The 23,884-nt window shown below is 52.2% G+C and overlaps 1 protein-coding gene across 1 annotated transcript; it reads left to right on the top strand.

Moving 5' to 3' along the window:
• Positions 1–1,151: 1,151 nt before the first annotated feature.
• Positions 1,152–17,072, top strand: ADRA1D (adrenoceptor alpha 1D; the record flags this gene model as incomplete). The annotated part of the gene is made up of 2 exons (XM_080931588.1): positions 1,152–2,548; positions 16,477–17,072. Exons 1-2 carry the CDS (start codon positions 1,456–1,458, stop codon positions 17,070–17,072), a joined length of 1,689 nt encoding a protein of 562 aa, XP_080787714.1. The 5' UTR covers positions 1,152–1,455.
• Between the last annotated feature and the right edge of the window lie 6,812 nt (positions 17,073–23,884).

Raw genomic sequence — 23,884 nt, 5'->3', positions numbered from 1 at the left:
AAGGTCCTAGCCCTTCAACCCTACAAACACTCACATACATACCTGCATGTGTGAGTGTGCACAGGTACCCACCCCCACGATCCCACAAAATGATCTTGTGACGGGAGGCTCCTCCTTCCCTCTCTTCTCTTTCCTTTATGTCCTGCTTCCTAGTATTGTCCCATCCCCTCTGCCCTCTGATCTTCGTGGTCATGTGTTACCCTACTATTCTTTCTGAGACGTGTGGGCACTAATTAGGTGGCACTGCTAACACAGTGTATCTTACTCTTTTACGTGTGGGGAACCAAGGCACAAGGAGGTCCAAAGGCCAATAAGGGCGGAGCCTGGGTGGCAGAGGCGCTCTGCTCCTTCCCTATTGAGCACCCTGCAGTAACATTTCCCAGCCTCCAGAACATGACCTTTTCTGACCAGAGGGAGTCCCGAGTAGCAAACAGGAAGATTTATTCCGACCTCTGAAGCCAAAGTAAAGTAGCAAGGCCAAAGTTGGTATTATTCAGAGTGTGGGCAAGTTGGTCCTGGGGCTGTGGCCACACCATCTGGTCTCACGCCAGTCACGCCCATCTTCAACCCACGCCCAAGCATCTTGACCCCTTCAGGGCTGTCTCAATGCCACCATCGCACCGTAATGGGTTTTGAGATCCTGGGCTGGCCAGTCGCCCTAGAGAAAAGAGGAGGGGCCTCAGACAACATTCAGAGGATCTCAGGAGGCAGAGGTTTACCATCCAGCCCTTGAACCCAGAGATCCTGGGCTCTTGCTGCTCTCTGGCGGCAGAAGCCGGGAGCCCGGCGCCCCGGCGACTCGCACCTTGTATGTTCCGCTAGAGCAAGGGCAAGCAGAGAGTGACCGCAAGTCTAGAGAGAGGAAGGGAGGCAGCGACGCGCTGGGGCAAAGGCCGGTGTGCAGGAGAGCCGAAGAAAGGAGGACAAGGGAACAAGCTAGGGCAGAGGACGGTCGTGAGCACCGGCGAGGACCCCCGCAGCCGCTGGACGCACGGGGCCCCTTCGCTGACCCGCAGCCTACGCTCGCGCAGGCCGCCCCCTCCTCCCTCCCGGCCGCCCCTCCTTCGTCCCGCCCCCGCGACGAGTCCCCAGCGCTGCAGAGGCCGCCGCCTGCACTCTGCCGCTCCTGGAACCGCCGCTCGCCCGGACACGCTCGGAGAGGGGAGCAGGGAGCCCGCCCCGGCCCTTCTTTCCTTGTGACTCCGCAGCCACCGTCAGAGCCCGTTCCCTCGCGCCAGCGTTCCCGTTGGGACCTTCACGGCCCGGTGGCCTCTGTCCCCCGCTCTCCCGGCGCCACTGCTCCTCTGCGGCCCCTTCTGCCACGGGAACTTGGGCCGGACCGACGGGACCCGGCGCGCGGGGCTGGCCCGGGCGCTGCGGCGATGCCCGCGGGCTCCCTCCCCGCCACTTGCTCGCCCTGTGCCTGGGCTCGGGCCCCGACGGCTGTGCCGTGAGATGACTTTCCGAGGCATCCTGAGCGTCACTTTCGAAGGACCCCGGTCAAGCAGTAGCACTGGGGGCTCCGGCGCGGGCGGCGGAGCTGGCACGGTTGGCCCCGAGGGTCCGGCGGTGGGCGGCGTGCCGGGTGCCACAGGCGGCGGCGCTGTGGTGGGAACCGGCAGCGGCGAGGACAACCAGAGCTCCACGGGAGAACCGGGAGCCGCGGCGAGCGGCGAAGTCAATGGCTCGGCGGCCGTCGGGGGGCTAGTGGTGAGTGCGCAGGGCGTGGGAGTGGGAATCTTCCTAGCGGCCTTCATCCTCACCGCTGTGGCGGGCAACCTGCTGGTCATCCTCTCGGTGGCCTGCAACCGCCACCTGCAGACGGTCACCAACTATTTCATCGTGAACCTGGCGGTGGCTGACCTGCTACTGAGTGCAGCTGTGTTGCCCTTCTCGGCCACTATGGAGGTTCTAGGCTTCTGGGCCTTCGGCCGAACCTTCTGCGATGTCTGGGCCGCGGTGGACGTGCTGTGCTGCACCGCCTCCATCCTTAGCCTCTGCACCATCTCTGTGGACCGGTACGTGGGTGTGCGCCACTCGCTCAAGTACCCAGCCATTATGACAGAACGCAAGGCCGCTGCCATTCTGGCTCTGCTTTGGGCGGTGGCCCTGGTGGTATCTGTGGGACCGCTACTAGGTTGGAAGGAGCCAGTGCCCCCGGATGAGCGTTTCTGCGGCATCACTGAGGAGGTGGGCTATGCAATCTTCTCTTCCGTGTGCTCCTTCTACCTCCCCATGGCAGTGATCGTGGTCATGTACTGCCGCGTGTACGTGGTCGCGCGCAGCACCACGCGCAGCCTCGAGGCAGGCATCAAGAGGGAGCCCGGCAAGGCCTCCGAGGTGGTTCTGAGGATCCACTGTCGCGGCGCAGCCAGTAGCGCCAAAGGACATCCCGGAACACAGAGTGGCAAGGGCCACACCTTGCGCAGCTCGCTTTCCGTAAGGCTGCTCAAGTTTTCCCGCGAGAAAAAGGCTGCCAAGACGTTGGCCATCGTCGTGGGTGTCTTCGTCCTGTGCTGGTTCCCTTTCTTTTTCGTCCTGCCTCTGGGTGAGTGATTCCCTCACTTTAGACCCTTGCCCACTAGCTAGTCCCTTCCTAGAAGGTTTAGATGACCCACAACCTGACTATTAACAGTTATTAACTTCCTGGTCGCTTGCTGCTGTAGAGAGAGAGCAAAGGTTTCTTGATACTAATGTGTTTTTCCTTTTACGGGCTTCTCACTCTTCTTAGTAGAGTCATTTCAAAACCCTGGCCTTGCTTTAGTTCCTTGGAAAGCTGGGCAAATACCTCTCTGTATCGTGTGACCAGCAGTGTATGTGACACACGCACATGCGCGCGCGCGCGAACACACACACACACACACACACACACACACACACACCCCTCTGGAAATAGATAAATGTGGTTGATTCCACATGCATTCATTCATTCACTGGCAGCAGACCCAAGCCAGCCACCTTGAATCTCCGCAGACACCGGAAGTGCTTGAATCTCCACAGACACCGGAAGTGCTGCTTTCTCCAATAGGCATCCATTCAGCTGGCCCCACTGGTATCTGGGCAAGCCCTGTGAGCTGTCCCTTCTGAAATCTTCTCTTAAAGGGGTTGGAAGAGGGGACATGTGGGGGTGGGAAGAACAGGATGGGAAGTCTGTCAAGTAGACAGTGACTATTGTTTATAGTCATTTATAGAGTGAACTAGTTAGTTCCCTTACAAGGGCCCTGCAGTCCTGGGGGCAGGGGGTACGTATAACTGTTCTCAAGAGATTTGTCCCAACCCATGAGCCTCTCTGAAGGCCCTGGAGCAAGGCCCAAGGGCCCGAACCAGCTCAGGGAGGAGAAAGGCAGCATGTCCTAAGGCTCTTTGCTCTGAGTTGCTTTGCTCACAGCCGCAACCTCTCCTAACGCAACCAGGGCCTCTCCTCCCTTTCCTCATCTAGTTGTTTGCACCTGTACAACTAAGACTAAGTCAAGGAAGAAAGAATGGCCTCCCTCCTGATCCCCTGCAAGTCTCAACACACACACACACACACACACACACACACACACACACACACACACGGCAGCCACAGTGAATTTTGAATATCATAACTCAGTTGTGTAACCTTTCTACAAGTCCCTGGGTGTTTTCGTACAAAATCCAAACTGCCTTCCATAATCTACAAAAGGCAGCCTTCACGTCTATCATTGTCCATGCCAAAACAGGTCACTATGAGTATTTACAGTGGAAACCATGAGCACGAACTGCAGGAATCCCCAGCGATGTCCTTCCCATCTGAAAGGGGCTATTCCAGGAAGGGCTGCCCTCAGTGGGTTAGTTCCTTGGCAAGCCTGTAACCTGTCTCTGGTCTTCTCTTTGATTATCTCAGTCCCAGTCCGGACTGCCCCCAAACCTCTTATCTAACTCTCAGCCTGTGGGTCTCTGCTTAAATGCCCCTTTGGCTCGTGTTTCACACCCTCACTGGCTTTCCAGATTTCCCTTTCAACTGTATCATCACTGAGCTCAGAGCACCCAGAATGGTGCCTGGCATGCGGAGCTATATTGTTCTTCATTTAGGGCACAGCCCCTGGTGTCCGGCAGCTGGCATTCAAATCCTAACTCTGGGTCTCACTACCTATGTAGCCTCGGGCCTCTGTTTCTTCATGTTTAAGTGAGGGTGGTGATGGTGCTGATAGCTCTGACCTCAACACGTGGTGTGAGAGCCAGTAACGAGTTATGCATTAATGTAACTGAGGCATATGTGAATGTCATACACAGACACCGCCCCCCCAAGCTCAGGCAAAGGAATAAATTCCCCACTTGAAAATCGTCCAGCCAGAGTCTGATTTGGGATTGTAGAATGTGAAAGCAATGAAGTTGGAGGAGGGGACAAAGAGCCAGAAGAAAGATGTTGCAATGACCTTTGTGCATGCTCTCCCTCCTCCTCTCTCTCCAAGGCCATCCCCCACAGCCTGGCCCTGGCCTTGCTTTTTGGAACCTGTTCAAGAGCACCTTATTCCCCTACCTGTGTGTGTCTTAGCTCATCCCCCACCCTTCAGGGAATGCTCAGCCTGGTAGAAAATACCACCTACCTTCTTTTACATTTTCCTTCCGTTCTTTTAAGTATTTTTTTTTTATTACAGAATAAAGCACAAATGAGGAGAAACTAATACAATAGGCGCCCATGTGCCTGTGGTCACCCACACTGAGAATATGCTGATCTGTCCCCTCTCCTGGCTGCTGTCACAGAGTAGATGGCTGAACTCAGTGCCCCCTTCCTTTTCCACCTCCCCAGAAAGGATGCTGGCATTTACCACTCCCCTGTGTGTGCTGATGTGACCACAGACACCTGCATTCATTTTGAACCACAGCCCTGGTCTGTGTGTCTTCAGAATCTGTGCCAATGGCGCCCACTGCGCATCTCATTCTTTAGCCTGTGTTCTTCATCCAACATCATGACCTTGAGATTCGTGCAATGTGGGGCCATTATTAGTGCATTCAAAAGCACTGCATGGTGTGCCGATCCAGTCTCCTCCTGAATATTAGGTTCTCATTTCTCATAGCGAAGACCCACATAGCAAGAGACTGCCACTGTCTTCTGCCCGGGTCACATGTTCCCATCTTCCAGGAAATCATCTCTAAATCTCTGTGACTCTTGCCCCTTGCTGGCATGCGCTGCTCTTTCCCTGTCCCTGTATCTCTACGGCTCCTCCCACATACAATGGGAGCCTTAAAGATGTCTATATCTGGCTCCAAAAGGGGATTACATGACTCTATGAATATGCAAAGCTATTAAGTTGTATGTTCTAGGGTGTGCATGCCAACTCGAACTCCTGGCAGAGCTTAATCCCGAGGAGTTGGCAATAATGAGCAAACAGAACAGATGCCAAGCAGAAAAACAGAATATTCCACTCTGCCCTGTGTAGTTTGGAGGGCAAAGAGGAGGGCAGAGACTGCTGTGGGAGAGAGCGACCTGGAGGCTTTTGAGGCAGGAAGGGGGCCAGGAAGTAGGGACATGCCCAAGGCTTGTGAGGGAACATGAACAAGCATTCTGAGCTGTGACACTTGGTGGGGAATATGGCCTTCAAGGGGCCAACATGGCTTACCTTGGAGGTGCTAGGATAAAGACTTTAGGCAACTTGGGGAGAGAGGTTTGGGACGAGAGCACTTGCAGGAGTCTGGGGTATATTCTCCCAGGAAAATTGCCGGAGAAGGATGGAAGCCACAGGAGCACCTATTTAGAAAGAGCCAAAGGGAAGATAGACAGCTTGGGGAAGGAAGGATACAGCCGCACAAGTGGGAAACCTTCAGTTCCGAGTGAGCGTGACGAGCTGTGACAAGCACCAGACACACAGGCACTGAGAAAGCACAATGTGTGTCTACAAGGGCCATGGCTATAGGGGTGAAAACAACCACAGAGCCACTCTCTGGGATCCGCTAGCAGCCCACAGGGCTCCCGTCCACACATCCGTGTTCATGCAGATGTAGCTGGAGAGCTGAGATAACAGATGTGGGGTAGAGCGTAAGGGGGAAGTCTGGAATCCCAGAGGATGCTGGATCAGAGAGCTGTAGACTGTGACCTACCAGTCCCACTGTGCTGGCTGGTCATAGCAGATACAACCCAAGCACTGAAGATGCCAGAGTGGTCTGCTTAGTGAGACCTTGTCCCCTCCAAAAAGAGTAACGTGCCACACTGGTCAAACCAAAGATCCTGCAAAGGGGGACCAGCAACAACAGGTGTACTGAACTACAAGACCTCCTGAGGACAAGTGCCAGGCACACAAAATCATAAAGGTCCCAGATAAATGATCATCTCATAAAGGGTCATCTCGTTACTCCATTTACGTCTGCCTCACTCTTCCCCATGAGGAATAAGCATGGGGTATATATTCCACAGAGGGAGCCAGAGAGCACTTAATGGGAGCCTAAGACACCACCTCTCTGGTACTTGGGCAGCTCTGGGCAGCACAGGAAGGAGCCTCCGGTGGTGCCACTGCTGCGTGTGCCCACCAGCAACCCTTGCCCTGGCGAATGGCCACAGGCCTCTCTACCTTCTTGCTGTGTATCTGTTTTAAACATGGCAGCACCCCCACAAGACAGATCTGAACTGGGTAGTGCTTCCTGTTCATTCTCAGAGGTGTTCCAAGTCAGGCTGGAAAAAATACAGACAACCTGGGCAGGGGGTGGGGGGGGGGGAGCTCTTGATAGCCCTGCCAAAAGCAGGCACATTTCCTCTGGTCCTAAGCAAGTTGGTACAGGGCTAGATGCTATGAAGATCATCGTAAGAAACTATAGAAGGGCTGGTGAGATGGCTCAGAGGTTAAGAGCACTATCTGCTCTTTCAGAGGTCCTGAGTTCAATTCCCAGCAACCACGTGGTGGCTCACAACCATCTGTAATGGGGTCTGGTGTGTCTGAAAACAGCAACAGTGTGCTCATATACATAAAATAAATACATAACTCTTTTTTAATAAAAGAAACTACATAAATGGTCCCTGGTTACTTTGGTGTGTGGAGGCAAGGGTAGCTAGCAGTCAGAGCCACTTCTCTGGAAAGCTTCAAGATGGAGGATGGCTAGCGTAGGGATGCAGCTGATTAGAGCTCCTGTCCCTGGGACACATGGCGCATGGCTCAGCTCAGCCCCAGCCATCTAGGCTAAGTGTTTGGTTAGACATAAGGCAGCCTTTCCTATATGCTCAAAGGGAGCCAAGGAACAGGAACCCCAGACCGTCGTAAGAGCTCGGTTGCAGGAGAGCATCTGTTATCCTCGGAGAGCCTTTGGAGTCACGCCTGTCCTCCGAGTCTTTGAGGCTCTAAGATTTACACGGCAAGTGCCTCTCAGTGAGGCCCAGAAGTAGGGCTGCTATAGAAAACACCACATAGAGGACCCAGACGCATCTCTAGCCTCCTAACGAAACTGGCAGGCCCTAGGTTTTCATTTCATCTCTCTGGTTTTTTGACCAAGCATCGCTTGCTTCTGCAGCTATTTTTTGTAGTGATGAAGTCTGAACCCTGAGAACTGTGATCCACCACCGACTTACACCCCTGGACCCCAATGCCACCACCCAGAGCAACTTCAGAGGCTCTGGGAAAAAAATGCACACCATCCACCCAAACCCCCATGAATCCATTCTACCATCTGGAAACCATAACTGGGCCTCTCTTTCCTAGCCTGTCTCCACGGAACAGAGAAATCTCTGACCCTCAGACATAGTTTGTTGCTTGCCAAGATGAACTATGCTGTCAGCATTCGGTGCGTATCAGTCCGAGGGCTGAGGTGTCTTACCTGATAGGCACCAAGGAGTGGCGGTGTTGGTGGGAAACCCAGGCTTCACAGACCTGGGATGAGTGAGCAAATCTGTGAGGAAACGTAGCCAGAGATGAAGCCCAAACAGGAGAATGGAGAAATAAACAATTTATTCACAGGCTAGACTGCTATACAGCAAGGAAAAGTAATAAGTGAACTTTATGGACATTCTCCTGAGAAGAGCAAGCCAGATTGGGAACATAGCATGCACTTTATGATTCTATGTGTAAGACATTCAAAAATGGGCAAAATCTAATCAGAGTGATAATTTTTTTTAAAAAATTGGAAGAGTGGTTGTGTGGAATGGGGACAAAGAATGTCAACTGGAAGCGAGTGCTAGAACTTTCTGTGTGCTGACAATGTTCTGTTCTGTATCTTGCTCAGGAACAGTGTTGTCATCATGTTATGTGTGTAAGGTGTACCCACTTACATTAGTGTGTGCAAATCCAAAGACCCGGTCTATGTCTGTGTAGTGCCTTATACAGAGTTGGTGCTCGGCAAATTTGTGCAGCTCGGGCAAGTGACAGAGCCCATGTCTTTGCATTCCCTGCATTCTGAGGGTCTGGAGGGCACAGGACTGCCCCGTGGTTTATTCCGTTTCACTTTATCTTATCAGAGTATTGTGGCATTTGTTGTTTGTTTTATACTAAAACCGTAAGTGTGCACACAATATTATTAACCATGGGGAGAGTGTGGCTCAGCTGGCCCCTAGCACCTGTCATCAGACTGAAACTTTAACAACTCCCGTTGAGAAACGGAGGTCCCAGGAGAGATATCCATTCTCCAGTATTGAAGACGTTTACCAGTGCCGAGGTTGGGGGTAGGGGGTATCTTTGCTGTTGTGTGAAGCCTCACAGGTTGTGACTTAACCATAGATTGTCTTCAGAAACCTTGAGAAGCCTTGGGGATCTGTGTGTGCCCTTGCTTTCCAGGTGACTGAGTTTCAGGCCTGGCTTGTACTTTTCCAGCCTCAGGCCTGGAGTTCGCTGTTCCTCTTTCCTGGAGAGATGACGGTTAACGGGCCACAGTATGAGCTCTCAGTGGCTGACTGACACTGTCATCTCATTAGCCATCAGCTCAAGTTCAGGTTTGGGACGGAGCTAAGAAATACAGTACTTTTAGGAAACCCAGAAACACTTAACAAACCTAAATATTAGGGTCACAAACTGCCCCCCCACTGTCTCATTCTTGGTCTAGTCGTCAGCATGGCACCGTTGCACTGAGTCTGCTCTATGTTGGCACCCCACCCTCCAGACTAGATTGACTTCCAGTGTTGAGTTGGGAGTCCCTGTGCCCCCCTTGCTCCTCCTGTTCATCTCGGTGACTCTGTGTCTGCGTCCACCTGCTCTGTCCTCCATCCTTGGCTCCCGTGATGTCGAGCTCAGTCTGAGCCTGGCTCTCACCTCCCTGTCTTTAACTGTGCCTCCCATTCCTGAGGGTCAGCCAATCCCATGGCTTAGCACTTCATTGGCTCTGAGCACCTCTAACTTCGTCCCATCTCTTAACTCCTGTGAGTCTCAAATCCAGACTCGGGCCCGTGCGGTACGGTGGCGTGCTGATTAATACATTCTCGTTGGCTCTGGGGTGAGACTGATTTGTAGTATCTGCCCATTCCTGTGGTGTAAATATTCTCATCATAGCCAGTTGTCGTGTTTCTGAAAAACACAAACACCCAGTTTATAAGATTTTTGAGAATGGAACAATCAGCTTTAAGAGCCAGTACAAACCAGACAGCTTTAAGAGCCAGTAAAAAACCATTTCGCTGAGCATGACAAAGAGTTATCTACATAGCTCTCTGCCCAGGGACAGCCCTGGGTGTCCTCAGGAGCCTTTGTAGGTTCCCTTCAGCCCTAATTCTCCTAAGTTCTTTCCTTTCTAATGGCTCTGCTTCTAACAGCCTTCTGTATCTCTGTCTCCCTTCATACATACAGCACATAAACCTACCTAGAGCTGTCTTAAGGTATGCGCCCACCCCCACTTCCTTTGCTCTACCCTACCATCTCAATGGTATTTTTCCTCCCTTAAAGCTACTTGTAAAACATCCCTTGCCACTTCCTAAAGAATATTCTGGTACTGGTCTTCCTCCTCCCCCTCCCACTGGTCTTCCTCCTTCCCCTTCCCCTCCCCCTCCTCTGGACAGCAATGTTTCAGCCCACTCAGGGCTAGTTTCTCTCCCCCAAGATGCTTTCAAGCTTTGTCCTCCTCTCCTGCTGTGTGAGCCTTGCCTCCTGGACTCTCAGCATCCCTCGGGTCGTACCCCACATGCACACTTGAGGTGCCCTCAGCCTCCTTAGGAGGCCCTTCTTTTCCCTCTGATTCTCATTTAACTTCAGGTCCACATTCCAGGCCTTTAGAGTTTCCTGCCTCACTAGAACAAATGGTCATTGATTTAGTGGCTTAAAACAATGAATCATCTTCTGGGGGTGAAGGTCAAAAGTCCTCAAACAAGGTCCTGGCAGGGCTGTCTCCCTAGAGGATCTAGGGAAAAGATGTCAGCTGACCTTCTTCAGTCTCAGAGACAGCTCTGGTCCCTCCCCTTTGCATGAGTTCTGTAGTGTCAACCATCACATACTCCATGACTATCACCCGCTTCTGGGACCCTTGTGACTTCCTTGTGCCAATCTGGCTCAATTGCAACAGCCATGAAAGGCTTAGACATCCTGGGACCCCCCCCCCATTCCATCTGTACTCCCACACCCTGACACAACTCCTCCTTCCTGGGCTCACCTTCCCACTCCCCTGAACCTGCTATTTACCATCTTACCACATGGCAAGTGGCATCTCAGCACCCTCTGGTGCCCACAGCCTGAGCATCAGCCTCACTTCCTCTCCCGTACCGCTCTACCCACTGAGCATCTCTCTCTCTTCAGCCTGTCTCATTTTCCCATCCCCACTGCCCTGCCTCAGCCAAACATTGTACATGCTGACTACTGTCAACCTTTCTAGCAGGAGCTGACCCCTCCTAACAGTGCCACGAGGTCAAGGCTGCTGTGTGTGAGAGAGAAAATTGACAGGGAGGCTGAATAATGAAACCAAAGTTCCCAGCTCACTCAGTGGAAGATCTAGCATTGGAACCCAGGCACTTTGGCCCCAGAGTTCTTGTTATTGCTTGCCCGAATGAGAGACTGGGGTGGGCCAGGGTAAAATGTCAGTCTGTAGCTATATTTTCAGCTTTAAACATCACCCAACCCCTCAACTGGCCATGAGGAAGGTCTGAGCATGGGCATAGAGCATAACTTCTTCCTGAGTACCCTGGGCTCTGACAGACCAACGCTGAAATCCTATGGTTCTTGAGGTAATCCCTGGGTAGTGGAAGTCTTGCCTTCACCACTTTGCCAGTGACAAAACAGAACAGACATTGGTCCTGTGCTTGGACAGTGTCCAGGTTGCTCAATGCTGGGACTCCTGCCCATGGTGTCCACTTCCAGGAGGAACCCTCTGTCCTAGGCAGACGTTTCTCTCCTGCACAGACCCGGGAGCACCGTCCGTGTTGTCCAGAGAGGCTTCTTCTTGGAGCCAGTCCAGCCTGACTGAGCACAGGGGTCACTAGGCGGACCTGCAGCCCCTGTCACTCAATATGTTTGAGGCCACCGATTGGAGCAGGGGAGACCAGTCAGGGAGTGGAGCATAAAGAGACAGGCGGGGGGCGGGATAAGATAAGAGGAGACCATGATAAATGGTCAGATGTGACACATGCCCACAGCAGGCCAGAGGCTGAGAGCCTGGCCGCCACAACCATCATGAACTCTGAGAGCTGCCCTACCACGTCCTGTGTCCCTCAGCCCACAACAAGGGCCAAGGCCAAGGTTCTCTGCCAGCTCTAGAGTCCAGCAGTTCTGAAGCAGGCATTCTTGGAGCCCTGAAGAACATCTGGTCCATTCCAGAGCTATCTCAAACGAGAAGATTCTGCCAGTGACCCTTCACTGTAGTGTCTTCAGTATGTCCCTCTGTGTCCTCTTAATCTCTATGGGGTGCAGATCTTACCTAGGTCACCTCCTTCTGACAGCCCTCCAGGATTATTCTGCAGCATTTGTTTCTTTTCATTCTCCCCCTTCCCTCTCTCTCCTCTGCAGCCATCTGAACTTCCCGGATTTCCCTCCACACTGAGGTGTTTGTGCTGCCTCAGGGCCTTTGCTCATGCCCTTTCCTTTACCCAGAGTTTTCTTTCTCGAGATGAATGCCTAGCTTCCTCCTTTGCACACCCCACCTACAGGTCCTCAGTTCAAGTACTTTATCAGAGACAATTTTGTCTGGCTGTAAGGGACAGAGGTCCGGAGTCTCTTGGGGAGGAAGAATTGTGAGCACCGGTGTAAGAGCCACCAAATGGCCAGCCGGGGACATAGGGGGCATGTGGGGTTTATGCTCCCCGTCTCCTGACCCTGCTGATGTGAGCAGGCACCAGTGTCAGAAGGTGGTGGATTTTTACCTCCTTGGGTGTCTCTACCAGACGAATAGCAAGCACGTTCTCTGCAGAGGTCAGCAGCGGAGAGACAGCAAAGGGCAGGGGGTGGGAGATACAGCCTGATATTTCATGGCCAGCCACAACATATGCTCAGGGCCGGCTGTGAATTCTGACAACCTGCCAAGGACATGCTCTTTTCTGGGGATGCCAGAGGAGGCTGTTAATCACAGAACCTGCCCCTCGGCCTCAGAGCTGTCCATCCTCCCCAGGGCTTGGCCTGTTTGCTCATGTGTCTCTGTCTTACCCCAGATCCCAGGAATTCCTCCTTCAGCCTACCTTTCTGCTCCTTGGGAGATACCGCTGGCCTGGGATAAACAGAGCCATTGCTTTCATTGGCCCAGTGTGTGCCCGGCTGGGCCAGCCAGCACGTTTACCTGCGGACAGGTGCTTTTATGGCCAGCAGTGCCCATGTTACGGGACGCTAAGCTTGACCACATCGGTGTTAGCGTTGCGGGCTCTGGGGCAGATCCCGAGACAGCCAACTGAAAAGGGAAGAGCTCTCTTGTCGGGCCATTGCTTGGGAGGCTGCAGTCTGAGGGGCAGTGGGTTGGGGGCAGGTGTAGGGCAGCATGTCACAGCAGCAGTAAATGGCTGGAAAACAGGAGTCACACACACCCCCGGTGACCTAAATCCTCTAACTAGTTCCTACTTCTTAAAGGTCCCACCTCCAGCAGCTGTACTGGGGGACCCACCTTCCAGGAAACTAACAACCCTCATACAGGACTTGTGAGAAGCCAGCTGCATGCAACCAAGCCGGGTGGGAACTGAACAGGGGTGTGGGGGAGGGGCTAAGGGAGGCCCAAGTAGGAGGACCTCCTTGTGTCTGACCATGAAGGGGGTGGAAGGTGCCGCATGGGATACTGTCACTTCTTACACACTGTCAGGCAACCTCCTGGGTAAAAACAACTTCTAAAGTCAGTTTGCAATCCAAGGACAGATGCTCAGGATGGAAGAGTGAACCCACTGGAACCAAGGAGGATGGTACCCATGTGCTGAGAGTAGTAACCTTGGCCCCAAGACTCTCATATACCCATTGAGACTTTCATAGCCTTAGTCTGTACTGTGTTGCTATAACAAAACAATTGAGGCTAATTACCTTATAAAGAAAAGAGATGTGTTTGCCTCATAGTTCTGGTAGCTGGGAAGCCCAGAAAACACCATCATCAGTATCTAGGAAGGGCATATGGAAGAGAAGAAGGAAGGGGGACAGCTGTGTACAGAAGAAACAGGTTGTGTGTGTGTGTGTATGTGTGTGTGTGTGTGTGTGTGTGTGTGTGTGCCTGTGTGTCTGTGTGTGTGCCTGTGTGTGTGTGTGTGTGTGTCTGTGTATGTGTGTTCATGCTCGCACAGTCTTGCTTTATATCCCAGTATTGGGAGAATTGGCCTACTCCCACCAGACAGCATTAACCCGTCCGTGAGAATGGAGCACAACCTACCTACCTCCTACTAGGTCCCACCCATTACACATTGTCCCACCTCAATATACACGGGCAGGTAAAGCAGCTGGTGGGTCCACCAGTCTCTAGCGGAGTAGGCAGGGCGTGGTAATGGCTGAGAAGGATTCATTCACTGGTGCCCCTGTGACATTGTTTCTGCAAGTGCCCATCTTCAGGGGTCTTAGGACCCCACCCTACATAATCATGAAACAGAGAGGGATATACCTACACCTCTCCAGACCCAAGGTCCTTGCAAGGTGTGTGAGCTGCATTGGGGGGGGGGTACTGGGAGCCAGAGCTGGAGCACTCCCGGCAGAAGTGACATGGTCCACCCCAGCCACCTGGGACCGCAACAAGAAATGTCTCCCAAAACCTGCTGCTCATGGAGGCTGCCACCTGGCACAAGAAGCCTGGATTTCCTAAGCAGTATGTCTGCACACGGTGGTTAGAAGGAGAGTGAGAACCAGTTGTGGCAGAGACTGTAGGGCCCATTTATGCCCCTCAGGCCTCAGTTTGCACAGGCCCACTCCTAAGTGCCTGCCTGCACCTCTTACCCATAGGCTTCCATAACTTGCTTGTTCTCGTTGTCCCTCCATGAAGCAGGCAAAACGTGGGGAAATTTAGTAGCTAAAGAAATCAGCTGGAGACTGAGGGGGGTGAGAGGTAGGTACCCATATCCCTCCCCACTGGTGGGAAAACCCAGAGTGCCCCTTTGGGGTTAAGCCTCAGTTTCCCCCATTAACAGGTGACTTATTAGCACCCCTTTCCCTGTGTCAGCAGCTACCCAAGGTATTTCCCTCTCAGGCCAAAGGCTTGCATTTGAATTCTGTCCCAGAGCTTGCTTCTGAGAGAATTCAAAGTCGGTCAGACCTCAGGGGAAGCAGAAGGCAATTGTTGGGGCCGGAAGGCTGCCTTTGAGCCCCAGCCCCTTCGTGTGTGAGAAATTCTCCGTTCCAGAAAGACTCTGCACAAGTCAGTTGTGCATAAATTAAAGTGTCGATATTTGCAGTAAGAGTGGGACAGCATTAAAACATGTCATGCTGTCCATAGATCTGAATAAAACCAGGCTGGCAACAGCCATGGGGCAGCACATTCCACTGATGTGTCAGCCACAGGGAAACAGAAGATGCAATCTGAGTCAGAGTGGTGTTTCCAGCATTTGGCCTGACTTTGCAGCCGCTGAGGGATGCTATTCTTGAAGGCGATTTTCCTGCAGGACAGGGTTCTTTAGGCATTTTCCAGGGACTGCCTAACCCTTCTCCCACAGGCAAGAAACCTGACTGAGTCCTGGTACCCCTAACCCCACCGTATTTCAGCTACTGTTTCTGACCACTCCCTAGATATAGACAGTAGGTCCTTCCCCCAGTCTGTGGTACCTCTCTGAAAAGCCACAGGACAGGGGAGAGGTAAATAGGGGTTACCAGGGGTTGAGTGAGTGGGTGAATGGTTTGGTTGGTCGGTCGGTTTGCTTGCTGTCCTGGGAATTGAACCTGGGGCTCTCACATATTGCATGAGTTCTCGGGTACCTGATCTATGTACCTCTAGCCCAACACACTCAGATTAAAATCCTGAGCCCTGGGATGTATGTATCCCATCCAGAGAAGCATTAGTGTCTCCAGCTCACAGAAAAAGAAAGTGAGACTTTGGGTCCACATTGGGGACACTAATGGAGATGTTTGTGGAAAACAAGGTCTTAGTGCCCATTTATCTGCTGTCCTGTTCCACCACCTAAAACCATCCCAGCTCTTCCTCAACACTTTCTCCCCACCCTACAGGGCTACCTTTTGACAGGCATGGGTATTGTGCACTTGAAGCTTAATTCTGGACTCTCTCACTAGCTTAAAAATAGCCAGGGCTCCCAACTCCCCACACAAGGAAAGCTGTGCTTTCATTCAAGGTCCTCCGTTATGAAGCCTAAATGAGATGTGGTGTGTTCGTCCTACAGGACAGTCACAGGCTCCGTGCCTGCTTGTCCTGCCTGAGTCCGAGATGGTTGAAAGCTGTCGCTGAGCTGACGATCAGCCCTGTCCCCCCACTGGTAGTCACACTGTCACCCAAAGCCAGCACCACGTTTCATGACTTCTCCACAGTACCCAACACTGGGCAATCAATCCTTCACCTTCCTGTGTTAGGCAGTGGAGTGCACTGCGGAGACAGAGAGCCGTAAAATGCCATACAAAAGATTGCAAACGAACTCATTTTGCCGGGAAAGGTTGTCAAAATATTTTTACATGAGACTTGTAGCAGAACCGTGCTTCCACATCAACGCCTTAAAAGAACAAGACCTGCTGATGTCGGTTAGAGACTGCCCTCAGCAGAGAGCCCCCCATAAAGGAGACAATAACTGGGCTCCACAGCAAAAGACTGGTGCAGCCGGTTTACCTCCAGGAGGTTGCCCCACCCCAAACCCCCTCCCCCCGCTCATAAGCCTAACAGATGACTGCTTCTGCCCCGAAGGTTTGGGGACACTGCTTCTACCTCTGAGCGCAGGGCACACACGGTCTCCAGTCTCTGTACGAAACAGGCTGCATGTGCTCTGGGTCTCTTTCTGTCGTTCTGGTTGGGATTCCTTGCCTGTGCCCAAATAGTTTTCTATCAAGTTGGACTCGAAAAACAGAAGGATGGTTCTCCCCCCTCCCTCCCCGCCCCGTCTATGTTCATAGAGAATGACCACCACCACCATCCCTTGATAGCACCTACCACGTGACTCCGCTTCTGAGGCCAGCAGCATCCCTTTTGTCAACCTCCCTCCTAACCCCATCAGTTAACTACCCTGGTCTCTGTTCCCTGCAGGCTCTCTGTTCCCGCAGCTGAAGCCATCAGAGGGCGTCTTCAAGGTCATCTTCTGGCTGGGCTACTTCAATAGCTGTGTGAACCCGCTCATCTACCCCTGCTCCAGTCGCGAGTTCAAGCGCGCCTTCCTCCGCCTCCTGCGCTGCCAATGTCGTCGCCGCCGGCGCCGCCTCTGGCGAGTCTATGGCCACCACTGGCGAGCCTCGACCGGTGACCCGCGCTCCGACTGCGCCCCCAGCCCTCGCATCGCGCCCCCCGGGGCTCCCCTGGCTCTCACTGCACACCCAGGCCCCGGCTCCGCCGACACGGCGGAGGCGCCGGCTTCGGTCTCCGGCCGTCGAAAGCCAGCCTCCGCCCTCCGGGAGTGGAGGCTGCTCGGGCCGCTCCAGAAACCCACGACCCAGCTGCGTGCGAAGGTGTCCAGCCTGTCCCATAAAATTCGCTCTGGGGGCGCGCGACGCGCGGAGACTACGTGTGCCCTGCGCTCGGAGGTAGAAGCAGTGTCCCTAAATGTTCCCCAAGATGGGGCAGAGGCTGTCATCTGCCAGGCTTATGAGCCGGGCGACTACAGCAACCTCCGGGAGACTGACATTTAAGGACCAAAACTCAGGCTGGGGAAGGTGCCGGGGCCAGGGGTGGGGTGCTTTGTGGCATGCTGCCTTCGGATCCAAGACTGACCAGGGTGGCTGCTCCATCTCACCCCAGAGCAACCGGAGCTGGACCTGGGATCCTAGCACTTCGAAGGTGGCGGGTTATGGTGCCACCTGCTGGACATAGTTGTCCAGAACTCCTGAAAGGAAAGGGCTGCGGGATTCGGCCTTCTTAGCCAGTCTAAGAAACTGCTTAGTCAGCTCCAGATGCCCACGCAGAAGACTTCAGGTATGGTTACTCCCCCTGGGGAGGAAGAACTACAAATTCTTGTTTTGCTGCTCCCCGGGAAAAGATCCGTGGACAGTTTCTACCCCTTACTGCCACCTGAAGGAAGTCAATGGACCTACCATAGGACCTGCCACACAGCAAGTTTTGATGGCATATTGGATGCCTGCCAAACAAATCTGTTTTTCTCGCCCTGAGTCTACTGCCCGTACCCCCACACTCCTAACTGTATGTGCCCCTCACCATCCCCCCACCCCTCCCCGGGGCCTTACTGTTTACACTGTGTACATAGTTCATTGTGCCTGTCTGTGCCCATCACTTCTCACTGGGATTCCAGGCTGCCATCAGGGGAGAGCCTTATTTATCATTTTGAAACCTATTTATTGGTAAGAGTACTTATATTTTGTTCAGACTGTGCAAACTGTCCATCTTTGGCCTGTAATGCATATAGAGCCTTCTCCTCCGGAAATCCTTAGACCATAACACGGACAGTCTGCATTCTCCTTGCTGGTTTTTCAGAGGGAGGGGCACGTAGGTCAGAAACATATTTTGGGAGCTGGTCCTTCTCCTTCATCCACAAGGTCACGAACGTCCTTTGGATCTTTAAGCAAGACTAAAGGACTTTGGAGCTTTGTTGGCTTTTAAGTCTCATAAGCATCAGCCCCCCACCCCCACCCCCCGGTGCATCTGCAATCTCTGAGGGCCTTGGGGAACACAGTGACTACATCGTGTAAGTGATAAAACATCACAGAGGATACACACCCAAGCAGACAAGCGTGTGAGTGTTGAGAAAAGCCATGCCTAGCTGCGATGTTCCTTAGCTCTGAGTAGAGACATACATCCCATGGTTCATTTCAATCAACCTCCGAGAAGAAAATGTCAGCCACGGGCATCCAACCTGCATGGGATTGACAGCTGTGAGTAGTCAGCCCTTAGAAGGGCAGCTTCCTAAACAATTGCCCTGAAACTGGAAGAGCCAGTTACTGGCGCCAACATGGATCGGTGTAGTGAACTGAACGTTTCCGTCCTTCACTAAAGGAGTCTGCCTGAAACTCCAAGCCTTTCACGCTAATTTCACAAGATCAGAAGGAGTGGGAGCGGGGATCAGAAGGAAACGGTTTTACAAAGCGACCTGGGATCAGTTCTAACAGGCACTGGGGATGTGCTACCTACACCAAAGTGCCCCCTTTACATACTGGTCTCCTTGAAGCTGGGCGACAGGCTTCTCACAGAGGAAGGATCCGAGGTACAAGTCAGAAATCAGTGAGTTGGTAGCCCCCAGTGTCAAGTTACCGAGCACTGACCTCTCGGGTAGAAGGGAGCCAAGTTTGCTTCAGACGTCGGCTTGGGTGTCTGAGGTCCCGACGGTACATGTGCCCGGTACATGTGCCAAGCATGACAGCCATCTCGAGGCCAGGCTTCAGCCTTTGCCCTGGGCACACGGCTGATGCTCACACCGGGAACTGTGTGTGGATGAGGTGCAAAGGGCTGCAGAGCCCAGAGCCAGGGTCTCTTCTGCACATGTCTCCAGGGATCTTGTTTTGTCCCTAATAAAGCACAGCTGTTGACCTTACTCCTGGATATGACAGGATCCCAGCTGAGAGTAGATGGAATCGTGATCCCCTCGGGGTGGGGGGAGGAGATCGCAAGTGACTTCGGGAAAACCTGGGAGAATGCAGCATTTCTTGGGTCCCCCGGTGCTAAAGCTCCTGAGCCCATCCTAGGAATCTGACTAGAAACTGTCCCTGGAGTCCAGGTAAGACATGAGGCATCAATGACCAGTGAAAGGATGATCCTATTAATGTGACAGCGACTGAAACAAGCTATTAAGGACACTGCTGTTTAAGTCCCATCCCTGTCCTTAGCCTCATCCCTGCGTCCCACCCCAGGACCCTTACTGCCATCTAACCACTCACATTTCCTTCCCACACTCTTCCTAGGATGCTTTTGCTACTTGCCAAGGACCTCGAGTTTCCCTGGGCTCATCCCCTGTGATAATGACATCTAGCCTAGGACCACCTCTTCTGTGATGTACAGTCTGCTGAAGCTGACTGGTATCCATTCATGCCTTCCTCTCCTTCCTCCTCCTCCCTCCTCCTTCCCCCACAGGCTCCCCTTTCTACCCTTAAATGGTTCCCACAATTATATTCCCCTTCTCAGCTTGCCACATAATCTCATCCACTGCACTTGTCAATGCTGTCATAAATGACTCCCAGGTCTTGATATCTCGAGCTCCAGATGTGTGTTCGACCTCCCAGACACACCTCAAGGCCATTTACTTCCCACAACCCCCCCCCCCAGCATGCCTTGCCTCCACCTCTCTCCAGCTTGTTGGTTTTGCATAGTTCCAAGATCTTCCTCACAGATTCCCAGCTCTGAACAAGCACCAAGTACACTGTAGCCTCTCAGATGGCTCACACCCTGCCTACAGTACACTAGCATCCTTATGTCTCCGGGGTCAAATATGCCCTACACAAGTATGGGAACACATGACCCACATTCCAACCGCCCAGCCCCCTCTCCCCTCAGACCCTTATCATCAACCAGTCCCTGGGTCCCTCCTGCTCCAGTCACTGACAGGACAAGGGGAAGTGTCTGAAACCTCCATCATCCTTCCTTGAATCAGTTCTGTCTCCTTAGAGCCCTCTTGACCCTGATTCTATTCCCATCTCTTTATACCCCCAGAGGGCTACATGGTCACCGTCTGTCCACTTGGAAAGAATTCTTTTTAGTTGGCCCCCGTCCTGCCCTGCTTCTTGTGGCTCCAGAGAAGTACAAATCCAGATGCTCAAAAAGGCTAAATCAGTCCTCAGCGCCTCTGCCTGGAATAGCTCACAGAGAACCACATGGGTGCAGATGAGACCTTTTAAGAAGGAGCTCGGTGCTGTCCTCCAGTGGTCAGGGCTTCTGTCTCCTTCCATCTAGAACCTTAAGAAGAAAAAGGGAACTAGGAGAACTGTGACCAGGGAAAAGACCTACATTCTAAAGTGATTGCTTTGAAAGGAACACCTCCCACCCCCACCCCCACCCCCCACCCACGGGAAAACTGAAGGATGCATTTTGAAATGGCATTGGTAGTAGAGTGCATGAGGGCCTAGCTTCAATCCCAGTATCAGGGAATAGGGAGTATCAGTAAGGAGTCTGGGACACAAGCTGGGCTTTGCGGAAGGATACACACATTGGAAGTATCTGCCTGCACTTTCTGTTTACACAACTCTCTTTTGCCACCCATTGGTGCCATCAGGGTTCACATTCATTCCTTTCTACTCTTCCAGGAACCAAAAGAAAAGTCCTAGGTCCTTTTCTGCTCTTTTCGTAACATACCCTGACCAAATGAAGGCTTATTCTCTGTGAGCGCATGCGTGCGTGCGTGCGTGCGTGCGTGCGTGCGTGCGTGCGTGCGTGCATATATTCATTCGGGGGCTAACTGGAGTTAGTTCTCTCCTTCCACCTCTTACACGGGTTTCAGGAATCAGAATCAGGTCCTTAGGCTCACACAGCAAGCACATTTTCCCACTGGAATTGGTCCCATTCATCCTCTGAGTGAAGCCAAAGAGGCCATGGGTCACTGGCCAGCTCACAGGTTGGCTAATATGGGGTCAAGTCTAATAGCGGGTAAGGCAGACAGGAGGAGGAGGGTCACCAGCATGGGAGAAGGGAGGTGCTCAGAGAGTGGGGGGGAGCAGGGTGGATGATAGGGACATCTCTCAGCACACTGGATCAGCTAATGACTATGAAGGACACTGATCAGCGCCTGTGCCATCCGCAGCGTTGCTTTTCTCACCTGACAAGGGTTGGTGGAACTGCCAAGCCTGTGCCGTCTGCCTATTGTCGTCATTGAGAGCTTTTCCTCTTCGTTGCCCCATGTGTTGTTCAAGGTTAAGGACAGAGAGCCTCTGAACTACAGCATTGCAGCCAGTACCTCTCGGTCTCCGTATTAACTGGCCCAGAGCCACACCTCCCCCTATAGCTCTCAAACAGGGCCTTAATAGCCAGTGGTAGGTCACATGACTACCTTGCATAAAAGACTGGGAGAGTTAAGTGTGGCTAAAGAAGGGGTCCAAAACCTCTGCCAACCAAATTCAACCACTTGACCCAGTACCACCCACAAACTAAAATGGGGGAAAGTCAAAAGTATTATTTTTATGGCTTTATGTGAACATTGCTATCCAATATCTTCAGTTTTGCCTCTTGACTCACAAAACCTTAGTCTATTACCTTAACCTTTACAGGAAAGCCTACTAAACTCCATCTTGGGATAACATAAGGGACTCATTGATTGCTTCCTGGTAGAACACTGCTATCTGGAAAGAACAGGGTTCTGCCTAGCAAGAAACCTCAGAAAATCTCAGCCAAACATCCCTGGTTATCTACACCACATCTCGAACTTGTATTCGGTTATTTAACCTTTTTATTGGTGTGTGTTCAGTGTGCATAGTGATGAGTTATTCAGTCTTCAGACAGCATAAACTAAGAGCTAACCACTCTCACCAGTCCCCAGGACAAAGGAGTTATTCCGGAATGCATCCACCCCGAGGGTATCTTCCCAGCTTGGGCAAATTGTAGGATTTAGAAAGAGACCTGAGAAAACTGGAAACCAACCAGCTACCTATGCCAAGGTGGCAGATCTCAATGTTACAACTACAGGGGGTGAGTCTGGATGCTGGTCACATCATGGCACCCAGTGGGGAGTGAAGTCTGTAAGCTCCGACTATCACAAGTCCTAAAGACTATTAGTCATTGATGGGAAGCCTAAATGTGCCCTGAAAGCAACGTAGTAAGCTTGAAGGCAGACGCTGAGGTAGTGGCCCTGGGCCAGTCATCTACTGCCTAGCACATCCTGCCTCTGTTTCCTAGGCTACAGTTCTCTCCATCCTCCTGGATGCTTACCTCTCTGTCTTCCATACCACATCCTTCTCCATCCTGCCCCAGCCTGAAGGTGATGCTTAGTCCTCTATAAGACTGACTTATGTTTCCTTCCCAAGTCTTTCTTCTTGTTCTGCACCTGTAAGTTCACTGTGTGAGTCTCTAATGTCATCTGTCCTGGGTCCATTTCAGAGTGAAACACAGAAAGACAATATTAAGAGTTTTTATTTCTAAGTTCATGGTCACCCTGGAAGACCAGCCTGTGTTTGTTGTGAACTCCATCTTCACAGGGGGGATTAAATGCCTTCTGACTCCCTTCAACTAGCCAGTGTTCTCTAATCAGCAGCAAACAACCTAGGTGAGGTCACTGAATAATATTTACTGAGCACCTGCCATCTGCCATATTGAAGGAAAAAAAAAACCTCAGCCCCTATGGAATTCTTGTTGTATGATATATAGGGGATGCAGAATACACTAAGTAAAACCTGTGGTAGGTTGCATAGGAATAAGCAAAGAGAACTTAACAGGAAGTGGCAGGGATGGGGAGACTACACCCTAGAGCCCAGGAGAGCCCTCAGCTGATAGCGACATTCAAGAAAAGGTCTAAAGACATTAAGGAACTGAGCCTCGAAAATCACTAACAGGAAGCATTTCAGGCAGAGGAGACAGCTGGTGCCAAAAGTGGTGACTTAGAATGCCTGGCATGTCCAAAGATCACCATGTGCCCTGACAATCCCAACAGTCAAGAAGCGAGGGTGGCTTTGTAGAGCAGTTCAGGCACAGGGGGTGAAGAGGTGGCTCTGGAGGTGTTCCAAAGACGAGGCCTACTTCCCAGGTACCACACGGGACAACAGGCCCCTCCCTAGCTACCAGCTAGTCAGCCCTGTTCAGAGCCCTTTGTCCCTTGGGGAAGTTGGTTGGTTGGCTGGTTGGTTTTTGACCAAAGACAACACTTTCAGTTTAAAGTGGCATCCTGTGAAGTGCTTTCTAAGACCCTTTCCAGTGAAATACAAAATGATAAAAATTTCAAAACATCTGAAAAATAAAACTATCCTCCGTCAAGCACTTGCATACTCAGGGGACCAACTTGAAGTTTGGTGGGTCATTGCAGAGTTGGCCCTCTGCATTAGGGCTTGATGCGCCCCCACTCCATAGACTCACCACCACCTTTAACTCCCAGAGTCCACTCAACCATCAAAACACCGTCCACCATCCTACCACCCATGAGTGACTTTCTAAATCACCAGGAAATAAGGCAATATCTCCCACTCCCCCAGTCCCCTTTGAGGAATTCTATGTCCCACGAGGACTTCATGGTCACTGGATTGCACAGTTAGCATGCAGGTCTGGGACAGAAGGGGTGTGAAACAGAGTAACACTGTGATTTTCCCGAGAATGAGTGGCTGGGTGAAGCTGTAGGGTGTTAGTATAACAGTTAAAAGTGTTGTACAGGCTGCTTCTGTGTGTCAACCTGACACAAGCTGGAGTTATCACAGAGAAAGGAGCCTCAGCTGAGGAAATGCCTTCATGAGATCCAGCTGTGAGGCATTTTCTCAACTAGTGATCAAGGGGGGAGGGCCCAGCCCATTGTGGGTGGAGCCATCCCTGGGCTGGTAGACCTGGGTTCTATAAGAAAGCAGGCTGAGCAAGCCAGGGAAAGCAAGCC

The sequence above is a fragment of the Micromys minutus genome (genome assembly GCF_963924665.1).
Source record: "Micromys minutus genome assembly, chromosome: 17".
Taxonomy (NCBI): Eukaryota; Metazoa; Chordata; class Mammalia; order Rodentia; family Muridae; genus Micromys; species Micromys minutus.
This window is presented reverse-complemented; position numbering and strand designations above follow the sequence as displayed.